This window comes from Palaemon carinicauda, chromosome 30 (assembly GCF_036898095.1).
Source record: "Palaemon carinicauda isolate YSFRI2023 chromosome 30, ASM3689809v2, whole genome shotgun sequence".
NCBI lineage: Eukaryota > Metazoa > Arthropoda > Malacostraca > Decapoda > Palaemonidae > Palaemon > Palaemon carinicauda.
The window spans coordinates 50,621,687-50,633,236 of NC_090754.1; the positions used below are offsets into that span (position 1 = coordinate 50,621,687).

At 40.6% G+C, this 11,550-nt stretch overlaps 1 protein-coding gene across 1 annotated transcript in view; it reads left to right on the top strand.

Moving 5' to 3' along the window:
• Positions 1–11,325, top strand: part of LOC137623098 (ribosome maturation protein SBDS-like) — a 28,087-nt gene extending 16,762 nt beyond the window's left edge. The window contains exons 5-6 of the mRNA XM_068353757.1: positions 9,392–9,523; positions 10,669–11,325. Of these exons, the coding sequence (XP_068209858.1) occupies positions 9,392–9,523; positions 10,669–10,800 (264 nt within the window). The 3' untranslated portion in view covers positions 10,801–11,325. The remainder of the gene's footprint in view (positions 1–9,391; positions 9,524–10,668) is intronic.
• The last annotated feature ends 225 nt before the right edge of the window (positions 11,326–11,550 follow it).

Consider the following 11,550-nt stretch of genomic DNA (forward strand, 5'->3'; position numbering starts at 1 on the left):
CCATGCAAGCACAGCTTTCGGACTTGATGCGTGAGTGTCGGGCTGAGAGTGTTGCGCCTCCGCCTCCGCCTACACTCCCTCCGCCCACGCTCGCTCCGCCTGATCGCAGTACCACCTGCCAGGCGTACGATGTTGAGCCACGTGCTGAGTTTGCTGTTCCCAGTGGTGTTCAGCCTCCGCCTTCCTTAAGGCAACCTTTACAATGGGATCAGGAGGATTATACCTCTCTTCCTCCGCCTCCACTTGCTGCTCCACCAGTGATGCAACACTCGGTTGAGGTACAACAACCTCTCCCGTCCATGAGTCAGTCTCCTCAGCTCTCGCTGCAGCGAGCTCAACCCTCCACAAGGCAAGCACCACAACACCTTAGCCTTGCGCCTCAGGAGCCTCAGCTTGCGAGACATTTACCTTGTTCTGCGCAGCCTCTTCCTCATCGCGCTCCGCTCACACCACAGGAACTGGAACTTGCTACTCCGCTTCCGCCAACCGCTCAGCAAGCGCAACCCTTGGGTTCAACCACTCATGCTAGGAGTCAGCCCCCTCCACCCATGCGCCTTCCTTCTGCTTGTCTTTTATTCAGCCTTTGCAGACTGAGCCTCAGGTGTTCCCTCAACAGAGTCTTGAAGAGGAAACCACAACTATTGTTGTTCCAACTCGTTCTGACTCTGCTGTTCAGCATACCTTACCTCCATTTTCAAACCATATGATAATGGAGGTTATTTGTATTACTTATAAAAATATATTTGTATTCCTTGCAATATATTTTTAACAAGATCGCAAATATGGCAAAAATATGAATCATGAGTTATGAATGTAAGGTAAATATTATGTTGATATTAAACCCCATACAAGCATGCATAAAGCACTCTAGCACTGGTCATGGAATTTCTGAGAAATGTTAAACCCCATGCACACGCTCTGCTTTCCTTACAGCAGGCTCTGCTTACAGCAGGCTCTGCTTACTACATGCTCTGCATATAGCATGCTCTGCATACAGCATGCTCTGCATACAACATGCTCTGCATACAGCATGCTCTGCATTCAGCATGCTCTGCATACAACATGCTCTGCATACAGCATGCTCTGCATTCAGCATGCTCTGCATACAACATGCTCTACATACAGCATGCTCTGCATACAGCATACTCTGCATACATCATGCTCTGCATACCTTACCGCATGCTTCTCAGTCACACATCTTTGGTTGTTGCCAACTCACTAGACTGTCAAGCAGTTTCATAACGTTGCCTTCTAGTCTGCTGCTTTTGCACCAGTGAACCCTCACTGAGAGAACTTAGCTTTTCTAGGATATGGTCCCTGTAGATGAGAAAGTTCTTTTCTCCCTCCTTCTGATATTCCCTTGAGGACTCTGTCATTTGGAGGGAGCCTTTAGCTGCATAACCTCTTATGGACTTTTATTTAAGCATAACATGCTTCCAGGGAAGGTAATGGTTCCACTTCAGTCGCTAATCCCGTCTGTTACCACACCTGCTCCCATAGACCTTGAGCTGTGTTGCATGACATGCAGTCCAGGCTTAGTCCTTGTTAGAGGATTTTTTGTTTACGGAGTCAATGTGTCACGGGGAAGACGTTCAACTACCAACAGAAGTGACTTGTTGTGACGCAGTGCGGCAACCTCAGCAACCCGATAAGGAGTTGTCTGTACGACCCAGACAGTCTAGACAGATTCGGGTTGTCACTGTACTTCCTCGCTTGCCCATGATTGACAGTTCACAGACTGTGCAGCAGTATCATGATCTTGTGTCCGGCTCCGTCAGACGACTGGCTTTTAAGAGCTCCCACAAGTCGTCGCTGTCTGGAGATTTTCAAATGGACTATGGATCTGACCAAGGAACTGGACCTCCTGGTCAATTTTGAGGAGTCTCAGCTCGTTCCATCCCAGACCATTGTCTCCTTGGGTATGGATCTTCAGAGTCGAGCTTTTCGGACTTTTCCGTCGGCCCCAAGGATCTTCCAAGCCCTAGAATGCATCCAGAGCATGCTGAGAAGGAACCGATGCTCAGTCAGGTAGTGGATGAGTCTAACAGGGACACTTTCATCACTGGCCCTGTTCATCGTGTTAGGGAGACTCCACCTCCCCCCCCTTCAGTATCATCTAGCTGCTCACTGGATAAAGGACATGACGCTAGAGACGGTCTCAGTTCCTATTTCCGAAGAGAGGAGGTCTTCTCTCGCGTGGTGTAAGAACAGCTTTCTTCTCAAGGAAGTCTACCTTTGGCTGTTCAGAAACACGACCGCCGTCTCCTCTCGGACGCATCAGACACGGGCTGGGGTGCGACTTTGGACGGACAAGAATGCTCGGGAACATGGAATCAGGAGCAAAGGACACTTCACATCATTTGCAAGAAGTTGTTGGCGGTTATTCTGGCCTTGATAAACTTCAAGTCCCTCCAGCTTAACAAAGTGGTGGAGGTGGACTCTGACAACACCACAGCCCTGGCTTACATCTTCAAGCAGGGAGGGACTCTTTCGTGGAAGTTGTTCTAGATCGCAAGGGACCTACTCATCTGGTCTTAAGATCGAAAGCTAACTGGTAACGAGGTTCATTCAGGGCGGTATGAATGTCATGGCAGATCACCTCAGACGGAAGGGTCAGGTCATTCCCACAGAGTGGACCCTTCTCAAGAATGTTTGCAACAGACTTTGGGCCCTGTGGGGTCATCCAACCATAGATCTGTTCACTACCTCGATAACCTAGAGACTCCTGTTGTATTGTTCTCCGATTCCAGACCCAGCAGCAGTTCACGTGGATGCTTTTCTGCTGGATTGGTTCCATCTCGACCTGTATGCATTCCCGCCGTTCAAGATTGTCAACAGGGTACTTCAGAAGTTCTCCTCTCACAAAGGGACACGGCTGACGTTGGTTGGCTCCGCTCTGGTCCGCGAGAGAATGGTTCTTAGAGGTACTGCAATGGCTGGTCGACATTCCCAGGACTCTTCCTCTAGGAGTGAACCTTCTAAGTCTACCTCACGTAAAGAAGGTACACCCAATCCTCCACGCTCTTCGTCTGACTGCCTTCAGACTTTCGAAAGACTCTCAAGAGCTAGGTGCTTTTCGAAGGAGGCAGCCAGAGCGATTGCCAAAGCAAGGAGAACATCCACTCTCAGAATCTATCAGTCTCAAGGGGAAGTCTTCCGTAGCTGGTACAAGACCAATGCAGTTTCCTCAACCAGTACCACTGTAACCCAGATTGCTGACTTCCTGTTATATCTAAGGAAAGTAAGATCCCTTTCAGCTCCTACGATCAAGGGTTACAGAAGTATGTTGGCAGCGGTTTTCCGCCACAGAGGCTTGGATCTTTCCACCAACAAAGATCTACAGGACCTCCCTAGGTCTTTTGAGACCTCAAAGGAACGTCGGTTGTCCACTCCAGGCTGGAATCTAGACGTGGTCCTAAGGTTCCTTATGTCATCAAGATTTGAACCTCTCCAATCAGCCTCTTTTTAGGACCTCACATTAAAAACTCTTTTCCTCGTGTGCTTGACAACAGCTAAAAGAGTAAGTGAGATCCACGCCTTCAGCAGGATCATTGTTTTTACATCTGAAACGGCTACATGTTCCTTGCAGCTCGGTTTTTGCTAACGAGCTTCCTTCACGTCCTTGGCCTAAGTCGTTCGAGATCCCAAGCCTGTCCAACTTGGTGGGGAATGATCTGAAGAGAGTACTTTGCCCAGTTAGAGCTCTTAGGTACTATCTAAAAGGTCTTAACCTTTACAAGGACAATCAGAAGCCTTATAGTGTGCTATCAAGAAACCTTCTTTTCCAAGTTCTAAGAACTCAGTTTCTTACTATTCAGGCTTCTGATTAGAGAAACACATTCTCATCTGAAGGAAGAAGACCTTGCTTTGCTGAAGGTAAGGGCACATGAAGTGGGAGCTGTGGCTACTTCAGTAGCCTTCAAACAGAACCATTCTCTGCAGAGTGTTATGGATGCAACCTATTGGAGAAGCAATTCAGTGTTCGCATCATTCTATCTCAAAGATGTCCAGTCTCTTTACGAGTACTGCTACACCCTGGGACCATTCGTAGCAACGAATGCAGTAGTAGGCGAGGGCTCAGCCACTACATTCCCATAATCCCATAACCTTTTAACCTTTCTCTTGAATACTTTTTATGGGTTGTACGGTCGGCTAAGAAGCCTTCCACATCCTTGTTGATTTGGCGGGTGGTCAATTCTTTCTTGAGAAGCGCCGAGGTTAAAGGTTGTGATGAGGTCCTTTAGTATGGGTTGCAGCCCTGTATACTTTAGCACCTTTGAGTTGATTCAGCCTCCCAAGAGGAACGCTGCGCTCAGTAAGGAAGACGATCTTATTAAAGGCAGAGTAACGGTTCAAGTCGACTTCCTTACCAGGTACTTATTATTTCATTGTTATTGTGGATAACTGATTATATGAAATACGGGATACTTAGCTATCCTTTAGTCTTGTACACTGGTTTTTCACCCACCCCCCTGGGTGTGAATCAGCTACATGATTATCGGGTAAGTTTAATATTGAAAAATGTTATTTTTATTAGTAAAATAAATTTTTGAATATACTTACCCGATAATCATGATTTAATCGACCCTCCCTTCCTCCCCATAGAGAACCAGTGGACCGAGGAATAATTGAGGAGGTGTCAACAAGAAGTACTATAGTACCTGGCCACAGGTGGCGCTGGTAAGTACACCCCCTTCTAGTATTGTGATAGCTGGCGTATCCCTCCATAGAATTCTGTCGGGCAACGGAGTTGACAGCTACATGATTATCGGGTAAGTATATTCAAAAATTTATTTTACTAATAAAAATAACATATTTCACACTGTATATGATTTAATTTAATCCTTAATAGCCAGTTAAGCTTTAATTTTTCAGCTTATTCTCTAACTGACAGTGAAGTCCAGATGAATTTATTGTTGAACACTACCTAAGGGAAGTGGTTACCAGTGGGTTTCCTTCTAGCAAGGGAAAGGCCCCATCCACACTCTGTGCTTTCATTATTTGGTTAGGATCTTTATAGACCTGTAACTTTACCCTGAACAGCTATGAGTACAGCTATGATTTCCAGCCAGCTGATGTGTAGAGCTTATTTTTTACTCCAGCCACTTGCCTAATAAATGAAGATAATCCATAGTTGAGCTCCACCTTTCCTGGGAAGCATTTGTGAAAAGATGCTGTACATCTAGAATCTTTATCCAGGAACACTCCCGGACTCAAGCAACAAGAGTTGCCTCGTCTTTTGTTGCTGGTTCTGTATCATTGGTACCCAAGTCGTGTCCTGATTGGAAGTTCTGTTTCAATGACGATGGAGGTGCAACTGAAATTTCCTCATCTTCAACTGAATATTGAACCCTTTTGAAGTGGGATTGAAGACTTCTTTGCATGAAAGTAATCATATCTGTTGAACCCAAATCTTTTCCAAGGTGGTGGTCAAAATTAACCTGTCATTTAGGTACATAGAACTTTGATGCCCATATCGAGATTAAAGCCATCACCCTGGTGAATACATGTACATGAGCATTCCTGTGTCAAAAATACAGACACATGAATTTATGTATTCTCTTGCCATTCATAAACTGGAAGAGGTTCTCTGATTCCGCATGAATCGGAATGTGAAAGTAAGCATCTGTCAAGTCTGTCATAAGCATCCAATTCCCTTTTCTTTCTACCCCAGGGCTATGAAAGTTTCCATAAAAAACTTGGTGAGAACAGTACACCCTTTAAGAAAGATAATTCCAGGACTGGTCTCTTAACCCCCAATGACTGGGTACTAGGAACAGCCTCTTACAAAACCCTAAGGAAAAATCTAAGATTTCCACTATCACTTTCTTCTCCAGAAGTTTTGCCATTTCTATATTTAAAATATGGCTGAATTGTTTAGTTTACCTAGACACAAAAGGAATGTATTCCCCTGGCCAAGGAGGATTGAGGAATTAGATATACGTCTTACTACTCGTATAGTAAAACCAGTGGCTCAAGGGTGAAGATTATTACAAACAAGATGAAAGTGGGACTGCCTTCCCTCTACCTCGATTCCCATAAGATCGACGAGTCTTATTGGTACTTCTGCCAAGCCTTCTGTTAAATTAAGTTACCGAAGGCCTATCACTGATGCAAGAGAACTTCTGTAGGGGTACAGTACAACAGAGGGTAGTCTTGAGAGAAGAGGGAGGCACAGTGCAGTAAGGGAAAAAAGCAGTCCTTCCTAGGATACCCCTCAAAGCGTAACTTTGGGTTCTGAAGGCCACTCGTGTTATAATGCTATCATTCCTATTTTGATCCAGCATGTGACCCACTGATTCTCATGTGACCCACTAAAGAATCAGTGAGTGATTCTGTGCCTTAGAAACTTTCCTAACCTAGAGGAACATAGATATTCCCTATAATTTAAAACAAATTCACAAATTTTGTAGAAGTTACTAGAGAAGTATCCAAAATTTCCCTAATATAGAATCTGCAAAATCTGCATTTCCGCTATACAGTAAGTACACTAAGTGTACTTTTTATTCTTGCACGTTGATGGCATCGCCTAAGTCAACCAATTTGAAAAGCCTGCATTCAACAACTTCCTTTTGTTGATAATAATAAGGGGTTCAAGAGAATTAGGTAATTGATTTGTTTTGTTGTTAATGACCATTTCTGCAGAAAGTGTTAGTAGAATTCCCTTCTGCCTGAGACATTAATTTATTCACTTTGTGAAAATATTAGAAAACTTTGAAGTAGGTACAAGAAGTGTTAGTAGCAGCAGCATTATTGCAGTAGATGGAGGGATATTAGGATCCAGACTACCAGTATTTTTTGCAATAGTAATATTAGAAGTACTTTAATTTGAGGGAACGATGCTCGAGATAAAACTACCAACTCACTAATGGGTTGTGTACCATCATAACCCATACTGACGGGTACACCAGAACTGCCAGGAAGAACTTGAGGAGCAAGTCTAGGGTTCAGAACAGGGAAGGTTAAACTATAAACACTGTCTTTTCCCAAAGGTGTGCTAGCCTTTTCTTCCACGAACATAGCAAATTGAATAAAAGGCTGATGAAGCTCATTACGATAAACCCCAGAAAGCTCTACAATAGCATGATTGGCGTGATTACCATCCCCACATTAATCCAATAGCCTAGTTTTCTTTGGATTTTTTTCCCAAAATAGAAGTGACTTTTCCTTCACTTTTAGTCTCACTTGAAAGTGGTCAGCTGCAAGCTAAACACCTTCCTTCATATGAGGGATAGGTTGTCACCATATTCATCTCAAGGAATGATCAATTCTCATTGCTACCTTTGACATGGAAAATAAAGAGCATAGGTATCTTTATCATGCAGTAGTAAATACCTTGACCAATCTGCAAAGAATGCATAGCAAATCCAGCAGAAAACATTCCTTATTAATTTGTTGTAGATTAACCATTTAAAACACCAAAATCTATCTGGATTTGCAGGTAGAATTACACACTTTCAACACCAAAACGACTAAAAGACTGAAAGCAATGCCGTGGTAAGATACCCAGGTGCTCTCATTGTCATATAATTTCAATACTCCACCAGAGGGGCAATATCATCACAGTGAAAGATAATTGGAAAAAGTTTAGATTTTAGGTTATTTGTCGACATCTAACTTGCTTTAATAATGAAGCAAAATGAATGCCTCGGGAGATTCAAAGGAAACCTTAGAATTATGGGGCATGGAAGTTCAATCCTAAGAAAATTCAATGTATGATTGAATGTAGGTCAAGGATAGTGACTCCCAAACATCCAGATCTTTGCATACATGTCTCTTCAACTATATACTACTCATTTAAAATTCTAGGTGTGATATTTCATTGCAAATTTACTTTGTTTTGAATAGTGGCAGAGAGTTTCCAATACAGTACTACCAGTTACTATGAACTCGGCTGAGGGAAAGAGATGATAAATAACCTGTGTGCAGGACACCAATACAGTAGATTCTCTTGGGTGATAAAAGCCCTTCAATTAGGAAAATACAAGTAATTGTTCTAGTTTTAGCAATCCATACAAATATAGCCTCCAGAAATCTGGTTTGGAAGTAAATTAGGATAGACCTACTTAGCAGAGGGGAATATTTTCAGTACTCCAACATGTGCACTAATGTATATCTCTGGTACTGTGTCATTATGTGAAGAGTTGGCTGCATTTCTAACAGTAGGTTAGTGTCTGATGGGGACATAATGAATGGGAAATACAGTGCTATTGAAATCAATACTGCATTGTTGGCCAATACAGTCCCATTATGTACTAGATCTAGTTTTCTTTGAAAGAAATTCAGTTGGGGACTCAAAGAATTTCTATGACTATAAGGAGGAGCTAAAACAAAGCAACATTAAGCCCAACATTCATCAGGAAGGTTTTCAAGATCTCGGCTAGTTTCTAGCTCCTGCTTAAGGGAACAAGGATCAGCATCACTTATACTGAAGTGCTTGCAGAGATTATGGTGGGCCTTATTAGCCCATGCTGCTGACTATGGATAGTGTGCACACTAAAAGAGCGATACAAAATTCCATTATCTATAGGCCTTCATCCAATGTTGCAGTCTCTTATAGTTCTTAAAGGTATCATCTAGGAAGACACAAGTGTGCAGTATTGAAGACATCATTCACCAACAACGCTAAATAAAAAAAAAGAGATTCAGTAAAGGTTTTTGGTATTTTAAATGATTTTTTAAAATAATGACAGGATGGAAATTGGCTAAGATCTAAGTCCCTAACTTGTTTGTTAGGCAAACTCCTTTTAAGATGGAGATTCCCAACCAGTCATAAAAGAAACATTTAGTTTTAGTAATTTTTTGTATTTATGTCAAGAAGAGTAAAACTTACGCATAGAAACTTCAAGTAGAGACATACATATCCCACCTTCATAGTTGTCACTACACGTGGAAGTATACCGACACCATTGAAACCTGACAGAAAACATTCATTGTGAATTAAAATATTCATAATTGTCTTACAAGTATAATGTAATACAGTTTTCTATCAATTTATAGATTCCATAGACATACAAATCCCTTAGTTTTAATGGGAGAGCCTTTATCCCAGCCAATTCATGTGGTATACATCTCATTCAAGAAGTAAATACATTTGGCAGGTGAAATTGACTCACTGAAATGATGTCCTACCTAACCATGGACACCGGTGTCCATAAAAACATATCTACATATATCAGATATATTTTGTAACTTATCCACTATGAGAAAGTAAACAAGATTCATTCTTTGAATCTGGTATATATTCTCCATTCATTGCTATTATCACCCTTTGTTGTCAGTACAGTATAAATCAGTAGCTAATCTTGTACTTTTTTGGTACATATAGAATATACCCTTGTATTATTATGTCACTAAGTCATATTATTAGTACAGTTCTCCTCCTCCACAGACAATTCCTATCCAGCGAGCACAGATGAAGATTAACATCATCATCCCAGCCAAGGAATCCAAAAAGCTAAAGGAAAAGATAACACCTCTAATGACAGTAGAGAGTGAAAATTATGATCCTGATTTGAATTTGGTAAGTAGCATGTGGTTGTAATGGATTTTATTTTGATGACTCTTACCTGTCACGCACATAGGTAATATCTAGGAACTACATAAATCTCCAACCCTTCCCCTGAGTAGACCAGAATTATAATTATGAAATGTTAGTAACAAACCAGGAGAAGAGATGCAAGTAATAAAATTGGTATGAATATATGAGGACAGAACTTCGGGCCTCGTAGTGGTTTACTAAGCTCACCTTCACCACCAGACAGATTCACAACACTTGATCAGTTACAATAAATCGCTATTAGTGTTCATCAAGTAAATCTACACTTAGTACTGTAATGAAATATTGTATCAGTCACTGTCAGCATTTGAAATACCCTGTAAAAAAACACCAATCACTATCAAAGATTATTAAGAAATTGCTGTATTCCAATGGCTTAAGACACTCTGGCATATTAAAGCATCTATTTCTATGGTGGTTTTAAATCAATCAATCTCTCACAGTATTTTCTTTGTTTTCATGATGTAAATTGATATTTTCACTGGTTCGGGAAGGTTAGCAAACTCCTCTCTTCCCTATCAAATAAAGATAAGGATGATTTCTTTCTAATTTGAAGATAGCTTAATGAACCACAATTTTGTGTCGAGAGTGAGCAAACCACCTCTTGGATTTGGTGAACCCAGGAGTGTTTAGCAGTGTGACTGATCTCTGTGTATTTATTTTTTATGACAATCCTTACTTCATAACTATTATCAATTGGACCAATAAGTAAAATATTTTACCTCCTTTTGGACTGGCCTGAAAGGTTTTCTTCTAAAAATAATCAGATTATATTTAATAAGTGGCAGTTTCAAAAGTTTCATATTTTGTTTAGCCTGTTCTTATTGCTAAATCTGATAAAATTTCTTCGAGATTATTTTACAATACTTGCCATTCACTGTGGAAAGAAGTTTTAGCATTCACACAAAATACATTCTAATTAGGAATGTTTTAGTTCAATGTTTACAGAAAGGGATCCATAGTTACATATTGTAGAGAGTATTAGTGAATTCTCAGATTGTCAATTTTTATGCCATTGATATAATCCATCATGCTCAAGTGTATTTTATATACAGTACTTGAAATTCACATGAAGAACTGATTTTGTGACTAAACTTTTCATACCTTAGGTTGGACTCATAGATCCTGGCCACTACCGATCCATCGAAGAAATGATCATAGGACCCACAAAAGGTCGTGCAAAGGTTGAAGTAATGAGCCTCAAAGAGATATCTGATACTGGAAGTGATGATTTAATATAATGGTATGGCTGGTTGATATTTTTGTAATTATATTATTGAATTTCAATGCCATTTGATATTGTACTTCCCATCCCACTGTTGATTCTCCTGCCTAATCACCATTAGGAGCTATAAAACAGGAAACACCTCATAGGAGGTAAGGTTCTGCAGATGCTGGGCGGTATTGTGTAATGGGCTATGGTTTGTTTTATAATTATGAAACTGAATTTCAATGCCATTTGATATTGTACCTCCACATGTTGACACTTTTGCATAGCAAGCATGAGGTACTTTGGAGGAAAGGTTTTGCATGTACTGTATTATGTAATTTGCTGTGGTTTGTTTTTGCAATTGTCCTTGGCCTATCACGGCAGCTGTTAGAAAGTGAAGTGTATATCTTCAGTATAGTAAGCAATTTCACTTTACAGAGAATGAATACAGTATTGTACAAACTGTAACACGGAAGTAGAATCATTGAGCTAAATTTATGCTTATCACATATTAAACATAGAAAAGATTTTTCTATAATACAGAAATGTTAATTAATTGTTTGTTTTCAATTCTCTTGGCATTTATTCATGAAGCTTTTTATTTTGTTGCTTGCATTTGTTTTTTGAGCCCCAAACTTGTGATAATGAAAAGCTACACTACAGTACTATTCTTTTGCTTAGAAAAGAGAATTAAAGATCTCTAAACTTGAAAGAGGTTATATTCCCTTTTTTTGCACTGGAGAAATATTTTCATTCATATATTTTTTCATAGTTAAACACT